Source organism: Pogoniulus pusillus, chromosome 29 (assembly GCF_015220805.1).
Source record: "Pogoniulus pusillus isolate bPogPus1 chromosome 29, bPogPus1.pri, whole genome shotgun sequence".
Lineage (NCBI taxonomy): Eukaryota > Metazoa > Chordata > Aves > Piciformes > Lybiidae > Pogoniulus > Pogoniulus pusillus.
In genome coordinates this window covers 7,212,111-7,227,157 of record NC_087292.1, presented here as the reverse complement: position 1 = coordinate 7,227,157, position 15,047 = coordinate 7,212,111, and the positions used below count along the sequence as shown (strand labels likewise).

Genomic DNA, 15,047 nt, shown 5'->3' with positions numbered 1-15,047 from the left:
AAAGCATGGCTGCAGGGTTCCCCATCTGCAGGGCCCAGCTTGGACCTGAAGAGCACTTCAGAAAAGGAGTGTAATGGCAGGAGAGATCTGGGCAACTGATGGGTGAGGAATCCATTCTTTGCAGTCCACCCACCGTAAGTGCAGATGGAAAGCATGCTTTGATATGCTGCTCACAGCCTTCCCCAGCACTGCCTTACCCTCTCCAGGGCTCTGAGATACCATCTCCATTTTAAAGATAGAAAATTAAAGCAACTTCATCATGGTCAGACAGAAAGCCTCAGGCAGAGTGAGGAGCCCAAGCGGGTCTCACATCTCATGCTAATGCCCTTGTCCTCTGTAAAGAGACCACAAACCCAGCCTGCGCCTGTGGAACAGGTCAGACCCGACGGCTCCGTCAATGCCACGTCACAGCTTTGCTGCCTGTGCACCTCCAGTGGGGCTGAGCCTGTGCAGACACAGCACTCGCACTCTCCTGCAGGCCTTTGCTGGCTGCACAGAAGCAAGCTCCGGGGAGATGTTGTCTTGATCTCAAGGAGCCTCTGCCAGAAGCAGTAGGTTGGCTCTGTCCCCAATGTCCTGAAGGCATCAAGGGGTCTATGCGTGGGGCCTGCACAGATGAGCAGGCACTTGGGAGGGTGGTGGGGGAGGTAGCTTCACTAGTTACTGAAAGCAGTGGGGTTTAAAACACAACCACCGTGGTGTGCCAGGTGCTGTTGAGCCTGGGCACTGCCCGCAAGGGCTTTGGCACAGAGGAGACTCAACACCTTGCTGCATTATAGTGCCCATCTGCCTGGTACATCCTAGGGAGCAGGAGCTTTAAGCTGTTCCTTTGTCTTTCCGTTTGAAGGACAGATCATTCTCTTTTCTAGGGCATGTAACAGACCAGTGACACAGCAGGGTTAAGGGGAGGGGGGGAAATGAAGAACCTACCAAACCCAGACACAGATCCCTAGAAACAGAGATGCAGCATAGCTCAGGTGGCCCTTGGGCTCCTCACTGCAGCCTCAGTGTCAGGGGGCTTCTCACTCCTTCCCTCACTACTTGACCCCGGGACGAGGTACTGGAGCACCACAGGGCTGCCCATGGAGAAGGTTTGCCTGTGGCTGCCAGGACGAGATAGCTTTGTGAACCCTAGATCTGCCAAACATCCATATTGCTTCATCTTGTCTCAGGACCTCATGTTTGTCAGATGAGAGCCTCAGCTCCACTTGGAGTGCAAGTAGGGAGCCAGCTGTCTGGCTGCACCACAGCCACCAGCTTGCTCTCCCAACATCTGCCCATCCATACCTGGATCTCATCAGGTGCTCAGCACCTCCTGCTTGGATGCTTCCCTGCTTACCCTGAGTAAAACCCTCAACGTGGCCTTAACAACTTAGCAGCAGACAGAGGAGAGAGGCTGATGCCACTGAGGAGCTGTTTGGGCTGGAAGCACCCACCAGCCAGCTCAGAAAACCTGCAATGCCCAGAGATCCAGTCCTGCTGTTGACAGCACCAGGCTCCCATGGCCTCCAGCCTCATCTCCTCAAACTGTTACCCTCCAGCCAAACCTCACTGAGCCAGAAAATGAACTTTATCCTACCCAAAACCAGGGAAGGTACAAACATTGCTCAGAGACACTGAGAACCATACCAATGCTGTTTAGCTCTTGCCTGGCTCTTGCTCCTTGCACCAAGCTGTTGCCTAGCCCTCAGTGAAAGCTCAGGTGAAGCTACACTTCAAGTAAAGACTTCAGCCCTTCCCTTGGGAGCCTGGAGGTTAACCCTTAACAAGAGGATTTTGCTACTCCTCTAAGTAAAGGCAAATCCTCTGGTAGCAGGGTAGGGCAGGAGGGAGAGCTCAGGTGTCACCTAGACTAGCTGCTGAGGGGATGAGGTATGAGTGACAGAGTCTGCAGGGGACAGAGACAGGTTTTGTCCTCCAAGTCACTGCATGCTAACCCCTTGTTCACCCCTTGCTGCCAGTGAGCAGCACAGCCTGTGAGACCTAAGTGCTTGGCACAGCCCTGCTGCAGCCCATCCCTTTAATAAGCATCTTGCTCCTGTCCCAAGTGCTCTTCAGCTGGGTCTGGGCTGTGGGAGAAACCCCAGACCCACAATCCAGCATTTGCTCTGGAGGATCCTTAGCACTTTGAGCAGTTCAGAGCTGCTCTCCACATAACAAACATTTTCTCCTCTGGGAGCTGGATGAAAAGCCAGGACTTGAGGTGCTTTGGGGAAACCCAAGGGAATGTTCAGGCCAAACGACACACCCTGACCATTTTCAACCTGTTACTAGCACAAACTGCCCAGCCCAGGACTTCCATCTCCTCACCAGCCCCCACCCTAACACCCAAATCCTCTGCTGGGCTTACAGGACACAGCACTAGCACACAGCAAACAGCAAGATTAAGTCCATTAAAGGAGGCACATGGTGTAATCCTCAGGAGCATCTGCCTGGCTCAGGCTGGGAATGCCTGGCAGAGGCTCAAGCTGGTCTGAGTGACCCCTGGGGAGTGTCTCAATGGCTGACCAACACAGCACAGCCATGGTGGGATACAGGTCTTGCCAACTGCCCCAAGATTCTTTAGCTGCCACCAAGGCTCAGAACTGGCCACAAAGTGAAGACGACAGATAAAGGAAGAAGCAAAGAGTAGCACTTGGAAGTGCTGAATCCAGCGCTCTCGCCCCCTAAGCACAACCTACCACAGACACTCACACTGCCCCAGGGCTCAGGATGCTGTCACCCTGCCTCTCTGTGGCACCCCGTGGCTGTCCTTCAGCACCCCACAGACACACTATACCCAAGCAGTGATGCCAAAATGGCAAAGCCCAGAGCTGGAGGAACCTTGGCCCCAGCTATCCTCCCAGGAGCAACCCCACTGGCCTAGCCCACACACTGCACACAGATGCAGGGGCTTGCCAAGAAGAGATTATCCATCAATCACTTCATTACTTTAAAGAGAAGCAAAACAGAAAGCATTAAACTTTGAAGGGGATAAGACTGAGTCACTTACCAGCCACATGCCAGCACAGATCAACCAGACCTGGAGCTTGAGCCACTGGAGTCACCCCAGACTGTGATGGTGATGAAGGAGTAGCATGAGCAGCATCAGCATTGCTACCAATTGCAGCAGCAAGAACTCCCCTACTCTCCCCAACAGTGTGCTTTATATTGATTACTTAATCACACAGTGAGGGATCCCAATCAGCACTCATTCATTATCCTAACGAAGCAACCCTGCTTCTTGCAGCTGCTGATGAGGCAGATTCTGTGGGAGAGCTGCCTTTGCCCCATCCTGTGGAAGTTAGAGGTTGACTTTCCTGGCTGCTGAGTTCAGGGCTGCTCTGCTGACCCTGGATTTGGCCAAATGGGTGTGCACAGGATGGCCAGTGTGTCACTCACGGCTCCTGGGAACCAGTGTTCCTGCTGCATGGGCAAGGACCTGGGTGTCCCAGCACGGGGAGCACCTGTGGACACAGCAGAGGAGGCTGTGGGGTCCCCCATGTGCCAGCAGTGTATGCCACAGCCAGTGGAGCCACAGTGTATGCTCCACCTTGACAACCACAGCTGGGATCCCACCTGTGACACAGCCTGCATCCCAGCACAAGTCAGGGCACACTGGCCTGATTCTGTGCCCACCATGGCTGTGCCACTGCACCATAGTGCTCTGGGCCCAGGGAGCTTACCCACCACCATGAACCAGCCATCCTTGGCTCTTGGAGCAAGAGGGATACAATGGATGAGACTTCTCCTCCAGGAGCAGGTGCTGGGTCTGTGCTGAACCCTAAGCTCACGTGGGGGACACAGGAATGGCTCCAGCAGCATGGAAGTGGCACCAGATCCCAGAAAGCCTTTGAAGCACCAGGAGCCACACGTGGGTGCCACATGTGGGTGCCACATGTACTCCAGTGACAGAGATGCTAAGAAGTCCTCCCATACATGAGCTACACCTTTGGCTTTGTGAGGTCTGTTTGTATTTAATTATCAAATTGCAAAGTATTTACATCAACATTAGAGTTTCAAAGCATCTCCACCCCCCACCACCCACAAAGCTGGACCTTTCCAGATTTGTTTGTTTGTTTGTTTTCCAAAGTTTTATTATTAAAAAAAAAAAAGGAAAAAAAAAAAAAGGAAAAAAAAAAAGCTAAATATTTTACTTTGACACTGAAAAAGGCAGGTGGGGAGGAAGAGGGGAGCTGGGTGGAGAGAGAGACACAAATCCATATGTTCTCTGCATAGTTGGTTGGAGATCTTACAAAACACTGTGTAAAAAATAAAAGGTGATGACAAGCAGAGGAGAGTGACTTGCAGGGTGCTATTGACCCCTAAGAGCACCCTTAGGTGAGGGCTCCCCTCTGGAGTTTACTGGCTTAGAAAATAAATTGGCAGACAAAGATGGTGATGAAGGAGCTGCTCGAGATCCCCGGGGACCCCCGGCTGCAGCGCTGAGTCTGGAGGGGCTGGATCCCACCACGCTGACTGCACAAACCCATGGGTGGACACATGAACGTGCAGAACACCCCAGCCCTGTGCAGGAGGGCTCCTCTGGGATTGCTCTGCTGGTTTCTGGCCTGGAAAGTCCCCAGCATGTCTCCTTTGTCAGAGCTTCTCAAAAGCCATGGGGGATGAAGCCAGCTCGGGGTCTTCCACGTGTCAAGGCTGAGTTCCTGCTTTGCTACTTCCCACAAAGAGCCAGGAAATGAACCCACTGGGTGAAGCCCAGTCCCACCCTGCTCACCAAGCCCCCGTACAAGATGCAGGCAGCCAAGAGTCAAGACTCAACATGTGCACTTAGAAACACAGAATCAGAGAATCAGGGCTGGAAGGGACCACTAGGACCATCTAGTTCCAGCTCCCCTGCTGTGGGGAGCTAGAACTCCTCTACCAGCTTTCACAGCCAACCTGGCTTCTGCACATTGCAGCTTTAGGAGGTTTCTCCTCAGGCGTGGGGATGTGGTGTAATTTAGGCAGAGCTATGGCACAGCCTATCCCTGGGACTGGCTGCCACAGGACAGATTTCTCTGGCAGCACTGACAGGGACGTGGCAGCCACCCATCCCAGGGGTGCAAACATGGAAAAACCCAGAACATCAAGGTTTGGAGAGTACCTGCCCAAACAAAGTGATGCAGGCACAGCAAATCTGCTAGGAAGAGGGAGAGCAGGCTCCAAGTCCCAAAATGGTTTAAAAAAGTCATTAACCCAGCTGCTGTTCTCCAAGCCAGCAGGGTCTCTCCATACTGCTGGAGAGCCCACTCAAGCTGACCTTGAAGGTTCTACTCATTAAAAAGGAGCCACCAAGCAACCAAGCAAGCACTTGGCTCGTAAGTGGTCAGGGAGCTGCAGGAGCAAATGGGAGGCAGCAGCATGCCTGAGCCTAACTCCGGCAGAGTTTTGGGGAGGAGGTTTTGGCCACCACCCAGCCCACACTCAGCTCCCACTTGGCTTTCATGGGACACTGGCACCACAGCGGGGCTAGGGAGAAGTGGCTTGGGTCTGCAAGGACATGCTTGGAGGGTCCGCTGCCTGCAAGGAGGCTGTGCCAGAGGGAAACCCTATCCCACGAGCAGGGCAAAGCAAGCCCACCAGCTGAAGACCAAGAGATGGGCAAAGCCACTGGTTCTCCACTCCGGGTCCTTCCCACTGGTGCACGCCAGCGCTTCTGCCCCCCCAGCATTCCCAGCCCACCCTTGGTCTCAGAGAGCATCTGAGGATCCCTCAGTTCTCTTGGAGAAAGGCTGCCCAGGACCCCAGAGGTGAGGGAGCCTCATGAGCCACCACAGCGAGGGGTTTCCAGCTGGGTCCAGCCACAGGAGAGGGGGAAAAACCCACATGCAATGAAGGTGATGTTTGGGAGGGTGTGAGGACAGCTTGAGGGCTATGTACAAGTAGGTGCTGGATGGGAGAGCGCAGGGGCTGGGCTTCAGCCCCATAGGATGTGTGTGTGGGCAAAACCAGGCAGGGGTAGACACTCACTGAACACAGCTGAGGCCTTTGGCAGTGAGTAGGGGCAGGAGATGAAGATGGGAATGTCTCCCATGTGGCACAGCACTTCCCAGATCTCTCCTCCAGGATGGTTGCCCATGGCTGGGGATGCTCCCACTGCACGGGGACCACAGCCTGGCAAGTGAGGCTCGAGGGGCTGGGGCAAAGCAGCTAAAAATGTGCTAAGTAGGCAAAGGCAGCTGTGAGAGATCAGTATTTCCCCCAAAACACACTGATCCCTTCAACAGCCACATGTGCCTTGCACCCAACCCTCGTGGTGGCACCAGGTTTGATGGAAGGGCCAGCCTGGGGAACTCTGCTGGTGGGAGAGTTGGCGGCAGAGCCAGGGAAGGTCAGCTGAGGGGCGTCTGGTGCACTTCCCAGGGGGTCAAGCTGGAAGACCAGGAGTGCTCAGTGGGAGAATGCAGAGCTGGGATAGCGAGGTTGGCCACAGCCTAAGGAGGACTCTGCTGGCACTAGCCCTGTGCCACTCCCAGAGGACAAGGTGGGTCCCTCGAGGGGGACAGAGGCAGATGGAAGACTTGAATGTGCACCTGGATGCCCCCCTGGCATGGTGTCAGGCAGTGGAACAACAAGCAGCCACATTTCACATGCCCAGTGCCCTTGGGAAGGGCACTCAAGAAAGGGAGACCACTAGCATTTCACTGGCACCCCACACTGGCACCACCACCGTGGCACATCATCAGTCCAAAGCAGGGATTGCACCTTTCCCATGGAGAAACATCTCTGTCAGTGCCCTCCGGAGAACTGGAGCCAGGGAGGGGATGGGGGAAAGGGCAAAGGGGCAGGGTAATTTGTGCTGATTTAGAAAGGGGGTGCAGGAGACCAGGGCTGTGTGTCCAAGGTGGGGTGATGCTGTCCCTCAATTCCTTCAGGCTCACCCCAGAGCTGCTGAGGAATAAAAGTCTCCTGAAAGCCAGGTCTCTTGGTGAGAGATGCTCTGCTCGCCTCCCAAGCCGGGTCCACCAGGGGCCACAGGCTCCTCTTCCCAGCGGATGGTGTCACTTCATCAAACACGGGCCAGAAGTCTTAAGGAGCAAAGAGAGGACCCAGCACCTCCCCTGGCCACACCTGGAGATGATGTCTCATCCTGTCCCAGGGCTGCTGCACAAAACCCGGGCCCCTTGGCGGGGAGGCCAGCCCTTGGCGCCTCACGGCGAAAGCGGCAGCGTCCCTGGTGCCAGGAAGAGCTCCGGCTCTATAGGTTCTCGCCAGGCTGGTACTGGGGCTCTGTCGAGGTGAAGTAGTCCTCCAGGAAGGCCTGCAGGTACTCAAAGGTGGGGCGCTCCTCTGGGTCCTTCCGCCAGCACTGGCACATGAGGTCATGCAGGGACTCGGGGCACTCGGGTGGGCAGGGCATGCGGTACCCCCGCTCCACCTGGTCCAGCACCTCCCGGTTCACCATCCCTGTGCGTGGCCAGAGGAGATGTGGGGTCGATTAGAGCCAGTCAGATCCTGCACCACCACACCTTTCCCAGAGGGGACACCAAAGGCATCATGCTGGGATGAGCCTTACAGGCACCACTGATGACCCAGGGAAAGGGACCCTCCAGCCCAACAGCACTCGCCCCTGCCAGCTTGTCACCCTGCTTGGGGACTAGAGTGGGATAGGGTGGCTGTGACCCTGCATCCTGGCCAGGCTCTGCTCAGCCCATGTCAGCAGGCAGGACCTGACCTGGGCAGGGCCAGCTCACCCCTGAGCCCACCCTCCATGCCCAAACTGCAGGACAAACTTCACATTAGTTTGCTTCTCTGCAAAAAAGGCTCTGGGGGCCACAGAGTGCCAGGGGCCAGCACTGGGTACTGGCACTAGCATTAGGGCACTGCAGTGGGGCTTCTGCTGGCAGGTACCAGCCCTCACCTGGATATGGCACTCTGCCTTTGGTGGTCAGCTCGGTCAAGAGAATGCCAAAGGACCAGACGTCTGACTTGATGGTAAACCTGCCATACAGAGCAGCTTCGGGGGCTGTCCACTTGATGGGGAACTTGGCACCTAAATGGAGAAGCAGGGTGAGAGGCTGCTCCCAGCCCTGTGGTGCCCAGGGTTGCTGCCCTGGGCAGCGCCAGGCACACACCTTGCCGAGCAGTGTACTCGTTGTCCTCGATGAGGCGGGCCAAGCCAAAGTCAGCCACTTTGCACACCAGGTTCTCCCCCACGAGGATGTTGGCTGCCCGAAGGTCCCGGTGCACGTAGTTCATCCTCTCCACGTAGGCCATGCCAGATGCAATCTGTGGGGAACAGTATATGGGACACTGAGGCCGGCAGGGTGACATGAGGGTCCCCGGGGGGCACCTGGTACTGCCAAGGGGAACAGCTCTGCAGAAAGATCCACCCCAGGGTGTGGGAATGGCTCACTGCTCAAGAAATCCCACACAAGATGGTGTTTTGCTGCCCAGGGAGTGCTGGAGGCAATAGGAATGGGTAAAAAGATGGTCCCTGACTGCAACCTAGAGGGAATGGTGGCATCCAGCCAAGTGAGGCTCCAGAGCACCCCACTTGCTGGCAGCCATGACAGCCCAGTGAGGTGCTGGGGTAGCCAGTGCCCTTGGGAGGAGATGTGGGAGGCCAAGGGATGTGCATGCCTACCTGAGCAGCCATGTCCACAAGCTGGGGCAGCCGCAGATACTTGCCCATCTCACCCTTAAGGAAGTCCAGGAGGCTCCCTGTGAGGAAGACCACAGTCATGCCAGTCCAGACGAGCAGAACCCTAATGGCTCCCCCAGCACCTCTCCCACGCTCACCCTTGCTCATGTACTCAGTGACGATGTAAATGGGCTCCTCTGAAACCACGGCGTAGAGCTGAACCAGCTTCTCGTGCCGAAGCTTCTTCATGACCTGTGCTTCCTGCAGGAAGGCCTCCGGGGACATGGTGCCAGGCTTCAGCGTCTTGATTGCCACCCGAGTGGTGCCATTCCAGGTCCCTGCAGCACAGGACACGCTGCTCAGGGGACATTTATGGGGATGGGGACCGTATCTCTCACCTGCCTCCCCACCCCTGCAGACACTGGACACCTGCAGAAGGCTGGGGAGAGGATCCAGGTGTGGACATGGTGGGGACAGTGGGGTAGGAGAAGTTCTTACCCATCCACACCTCTCCAAAGCAGCCCTGTCCCAGCTTGACCTCCAACCGCAGTGATTCCCGGGGGATTTCCCAGGCATCCTTGGCAAGGCCTTGGGTCTGGGGCTTGGACATGGGGCAGACGTTGGTGAGTCGGTGGCACAAGCCATCAGCATGTTCTAGCACAGGAGGGGACAACACCAGGGTGACACCAGAGCATTTAGACACGAGATGTCTTTACCCCATATGCTCCCCACAAAACACCTCAGGGACACATACTTAGATCCTCTTCCCCAAAACCCAAGCAGCTTTTCACCAGGGTCCCCCTCAAAACAGTCTGGGGTCTCCTAGCCCTGCAGTGGCTTCCCAGCAGCACCCATCCTGCAGTGAGAGCAAGCACAACACCCAGAATGTCACTCAGATCCCCAAGTGGCTACTCACTGGAGTAATAGGCCACCAGCTGCTGTAGGCTGTTGAACTGGGTGCGGGAGGTGATGTAGAAGCCACCACTGTCCAGCTTGCGGATCTTGTAGTGCTTCACGTTGAGCCCCTTGGCGTTGTCGAAGTCAGAGACAGAGAGGCAGTAGGCACCTAAGGGCAGGACCGAGGGGCTGAGTGATGTGCTGCAGATGGGTGCTCCCCATGGGTTCCCATGAGGAAGGAGGGTGCAGGATTGGTATGCAGGCTGCTGCTTCCAAGCTGGCACCTCGTGTAACCCCAGTTACAGCCATGCCTGGAAACCACAGCCTTCAGCTGCCCTCTGCCAAGCCTTCCAGGAACTCCCCTGTCGCTGCTCTGCCCACAAGACAGCAACACCACACACTGCCGGGGCCACAAAGAGTGGAAAGGAAGATTTTGCCCCTCCTTGAACAAGCTGTTTCCACTTGAATAAAATAAACAGCAGCAAGTTCAAGGCATCAAACCAGAAAGAAGCATCAAGGACTTTTCCTCAAAGGTGTATTTGGAGCCAAACTAAACCTGGTTTCCAGGTAAGGAATTGCATCCTCAGACAGCCAAACTGCAAAGACCACAGTTTAGTGTCAGGAGGCACAACACAACTGGAATGGGCTGCCCGGGGAGGTGGTGGAGTGGCCGTCCCTGGGGCAGTTCAAGGCAAAGTTGGACGTGGCACTTGGTGCCATGGTCTAGCCTTGAGCTCTGTGGTAAAGGGTTGGACTTGATGATCTGTGAGGTCTCTTCCAACCTTGGTGATACTGTGATACTGTGATACAAGTATAGAGTCATCGGACTTGAAAAAAAGACCTAAAAAATCCTAATTTCCTCAGCCTGCTTCCTGGAGGCACAGGTTAAGATTTTGCCACTACAGAGGGACCAGGAAAAGCCAAAACCCCACCTATCTGGGGGCATAAAAAAACCTGACCCCAAAACATTGCTTCCCTCTACAAGGTGCAAGGTACAAGTCCTTTCCATCTCCCCTCCTGTGCACCTAAGCTGTGGGAACTGGGACCATGCAGAGTGACCCAGGTGACCAGGGTCCCCATGTCCCTCTGCCCTCCAGCCAGGGAGCTCCCCAGCTGTCCCCCTGCAGCCTTGCTCACCTTTTGTGGTCTCACTCTCCCGGACCAGGAATGTCCCTCGGGGGTTTTCGGGGTTGAGCAGCAGCCGCTCGGACTCCCGACGAGTGATCTTCCCAAAGTACCACCTGGAAGAGCAAGGCAGCAGCTCAGCGCCTGGCACTCGCCCGTCTCACTGCCGCCTGGGCAAGCAGCTGGTTCAGCCTCTCCATGGCTTGGAGAGCGTGGGAAGTGTCCCTGGGCTTGGGCACCTCAGGGTGCATGGTGTCCCTATACGGCCTGGGCTGGGCACCGCCATGGAGCAACCCTGCACCAAGCACCTTCACTCCAAATGCCTCTCCAAACGAGGGGCTCTGGTGACTCCTGGAGCCCCCTGAGGTCTCTCTTGGGGGGATGCCATGCCACTGGATGTGGACACAGTTGGCACTTCCCGCTCTGTGACTTAGGGCCAGCTCTGCCCCTGCCTGCTGGGGGGCAAAGTCATCTCTGTGCCCAGCCTGATCCAGTCAGGCAAGGCTGGCAACATCCCCATACACGGATGTGGGTCCATGTGGGAGAGTGAAAACCAGACTCAAAGCATCAGGTCTGCCACAGCTCACCCCTCCACCACACCAGCAGGTTGCACCTACACACTTAGAGAAAGGCTGGAAAATGTCTGAGGAGTTTGCAGATTCAAATGGAAAAAGAAGCAAAAGGAAACAGCCAGAGCTTTGCCCAGGCTTTGCCCAGGAGAGGGGAGGGAATTCCCAGGGTGCATGTGCCCATCTGTAAGCTGTCTAAAAGATGCCAATTACTCTTCAGCCTGGATGGAGTCTGAGGGTGCGACATAGTTACTGGGGATGTAGCCCGTCTGTCCTGTAGTGAGGGAATGAGCCAGCCACCAGTCACCTTCCCTGCAAGAGAACCAAAACACACTCAGTGTGAAGCCAGAACCCCAGCCAGCCCCTCTTCTGCCCATGAGCACTGGGACCAGGAGGGATGAGCCAGGGCAGAGCCCCACAGGAATGGGTGCAGCCCCCTCAACCCCCAGCCCACAGCCAGACCCTGGCCAGGAGAGCTCCTGCTGCCAGCCCCTGCCCACAGCTCTGGCTGGGCAAACTCCTGGAGCTGGAGCCACCCATCTGCATATGGGAGGCATTAAACTTAAACTGCAGTCAGCCAGGCACAGTACCTTTGGAGCCACCTGACTGCCAGCAGGGTCTGGGGGCTGAGGGGTGTTGGGAATCTAAGGCAGTGGAGAGCAGAAAGGGGAAGTAGGGAAAAAGCAACAGAATTATGGCAGGGATTGAATAAAAGCACCAGGAAAACCCAGGAAGAGTTTGTTAGGCTGCAGAAAAGCAGCAGCATGAGACTGAGGTTTGGGCACATCACCTCCAGCTCTGGGACAGGCACATTGCATGGCAGCAATCCTTGGCCACCAGCTTCCCAGAGCCAAGCATGGGCTGCGCCTGCACGATGGCTCACATGGAGCCATGGCCACCTACAGCCCCAAGCACAGCTCTACACTATAGAAGCCCCTGTCTCCAAAAACCCAGGGCTGACCTGCCACCCCTCCTGTCCTGGGCATGGTGACCCCAAGCCCATCTGCAGGAGCTGGTAGGGTGCAGAAGCCTTCTCACTGCTCTGCTCTCTTCACCACAGGCTCTCGCATGGGATGTGGCAGGAAAGAACAATAACTAGAGAACAGGACAGCAGGAAGTGGCTTCCCCTTCCCCACAGCCAGAAGGGCTTCCTCCAGCCACTCACCCATCAGAGACAAGAGTCACCTAATTTATCCTGACCACGAGGGAGGTGAGACTATGGGGAAGCTGCAGATCTGTGGGAACAGCACTGTGAGGATGCAAAGGCCCGGCAGGGTGACTGACCTCCACAAACGCCTTACAGCAAAACCTTAATGACCCCAGTCACCACTGTAAGACCCATGGCTACACCCAGACCCATCTCTGACCCCTGCAGATGTGTAAACCTCCATCCTCACTCCAGACACACCACCAATTTGTGACTTTTGCTCATCTCAGCTAAACCACCATTGCTTGGAAGCAACCAGGAGAAGCTGGACATGACTCCTGGCTGTGTTGGTGTCAGCAGGGTGAGGAAAAGCAGGAACCCTTTGGGCATCTCCTCCCAACCACAGAGCAAGGCTCTGCTGCCCCCTTGGAGCCCATTCCCAGACTCACAGAAGACCTAGCTTGTATTTTAACTTCTCCCAGCCCTCAGCACACCTCATGGCAGGTAGCCTGGGCTCCCCCAGCTGGAGCTGCTCCCCCAGTCACCTTTACTGAGGTGGCTCTGAAGGGGTCAGGGCTATTTGGGCTCCTTTCTCACGAGACTGAAAAAACATCTGCATGAGAAATGCCCAGGTTTTGACTTGTGGCTTTATTCCAGCTTGGGCTGCAAGGCTGCAAGCTGGGAATTGAGCAAAACTAAACTATTCCAAAAATGTCTCAGTGGGGAGAAAAATCATCATCATCACCACCAAAACCAAGCATTTCAACAATATCTGCACAACGTTACCCAGAATATCCCCACCACATCCCGGCTGGCTGCAGGTTGACTAGGAGGAGACCTCCTCCCACTGGATGGATCTGGCTTGTCTGGGAAACTGAGGGTCACTGAAACCAGCCTGGGCTTTGCCGAGATGCAGGAGCAGGGAGATGAGTGAAGTGGAAGCTCTCCTCCTCTTGCCCTGCCCAAGTCCAGCCCATTAGAGCAGCCAAGCCTGCGCCGCCCTGTAAAGCTGCTGGTGGCCAGTCCTCCATGTGGCCATGGGCTCCCAAGACCTACCAGCCCTTCCTGGACTGACCTCCAGCACTCTCCCCACAGCCCAGAAGAGCCCAGAGGAAAGGGATATCGTCTGCCTGATGCATGCTGTCCCCAAAGCACACTGCTTGAGATGCTCCCCAAGTGTCTGTGCATCTCTGGGCACTCAGTGAGAGATATATCCTCTGAGCATGGCTCAGCTTTCTCCAGTGCCTCTTTCCCTGTGGACATCCACCCATGCAGCCACAGCAGACACCAGGACAGTCAGCAGCCAGCTTCTGCAGCCTCCACTGTTGGGCTTCATCAGCAAAGCAAGCCCTTTTGCTCTCCAGGATGATGCAGAGCCAATCACACCATGACCCTTCTCTCTGACCAAGCCTTTGACAAACAGCAGCAGAGCTAAAAATAATATGGAAAGCCCAGAAGTGATACAAGGCATAAAGAAACCCCCTGATATGTGAGCCCAATACAGGCATGCAACGGGCAGAGCTGACTTTGAGACAGCCCAAAACAGAACACAAGCCTGGAGCTAGTATATTGCTGAAAGCAAGAGACCCCAGAACTCCCAAATTCAGGCTTTTTCTGCAGCATTGAAGCCCTGCTCAGCCTGGACTTCATGGATTAAATGAATCACCACTAATAAACAGTGTTGGAACAAGGGAAATAAGGAGCAAACTGAAAACACTTCAATGCAACATTGCTTGACCATTGCAGGGGAAATATCACCTTGGGTCATCCCCTTGTCTCTCTACTCTGACTCTGCAAAGCTGTTTTGGGTGCTTGGGTGGAAAGGCAGCAGCTGTGGGGTCAATGTGAGCTGCAAACCCCAAGAAGCCTGTGCCTGGGGCAGTGGCTCCACCAGCCAGGCTCCAGACTGTGTATGCTATGTGCTGAGAGAGAGCACTCGTGGGTTTAACACAGGATCATGTTTAGGAGCAGCTTCCAGCTCGTGATACTGCCCTGTTCAGCACAGCAAGCGGTGGGTGTGCTGCTGTGACCAGGATGGAGAGCAAACAGGAGGAGCCAGACCCCTCAGGAAGCACTTGAGTCCTCTCAGCCACTCACAAAAAAACATCAAATTGAAATTCAAAAATGCAAAAATAAATGCAAAACCCAAAAGGCTGAGGGGGAGCAGAGAGCCAATGGAAAAGGGGCTGCAGAGGGGTGCCAGGCAGATGAGGAAAGCAGGCCAGGTTTAGAGCTTCTGGGTGCAGACACAGCTCTGGATGGGGCAGCTCTCTGACATGGGAAAGGGCTACCCACTCCATCCTGGCCACTCAGGAAGGACAAACCCAACCAACCACAAAATCATCGGGCAACCACCTCCTCCCAGCCCTGCTCCACCCAACCTGGGCAGCAGACAACCTTCAGTCATTGAAGATGAAGAGCAATAATAACAGCAACAATCTGCAATACACACCTGACGTCCACTTTTCTCCTAAGCGGTAGCATGGCACAGAGGAGAGAAAAAAGAGTTAAGGGAGAAGCTGAGATCAGAGACACCATGCAAGCACGGGGGCAAGCACCTGTGAAGCTGAGCAGATGTCTGCAGGCAAACAAGGGGGAGCTGAGTGCAGATGGAGACAGGGAAAATGCAAGGATCTGCCCCATGTGGGAGGGCATGGACTGGCAAAGAGGTGATTCGGTGACAAAGCTGCAAGGCAACAGTGACCAGAAGCAAGGCCAGGAGGATGTGGGAGGAGGCAAATAA

General features: G+C 55.4%; 1 protein-coding gene across 3 annotated transcripts in view; it reads right to left on the bottom strand.

Annotated features, from left to right (window-relative positions):
* Positions 1–3,930: 3,930 nt before the first annotated feature.
* The window catches only part of SRC (SRC proto-oncogene, non-receptor tyrosine kinase), a 30,204-nt gene continuing 19,087 nt past the window's right edge, over positions 3,931–15,047 (bottom strand). For 2 of the 3 annotated variants that reach the window (XM_064167369.1, XM_064167367.1), the window contains 10 exons: positions 14,757–14,774; positions 11,371–11,469; positions 10,601–10,704; positions 9,483–9,632; positions 9,065–9,220; positions 8,725–8,904; positions 8,570–8,646; positions 8,058–8,211; positions 7,844–7,975; positions 3,931–7,389 (listed from right to left, as the gene is read on the bottom strand). In XM_064167369.1, the coding sequence (XP_064023439.1) occupies positions 7,181–7,389; positions 7,844–7,975; positions 8,058–8,211; positions 8,570–8,646; positions 8,725–8,904; positions 9,065–9,220; positions 9,483–9,632; positions 10,601–10,704; positions 11,371–11,469; positions 14,757–14,774 (1,279 nt within the window). In that variant the 3' untranslated portion in view covers positions 3,931–7,180. The remainder of the gene's footprint in view (positions 7,390–7,843; positions 7,976–8,057; positions 8,212–8,569; positions 8,647–8,724; positions 8,905–9,064; positions 9,221–9,482; positions 9,633–10,600; positions 10,705–11,370; positions 11,470–14,756; positions 14,775–15,047) is intronic. The other variant, XM_064167368.1, reaches the window with a different exon arrangement.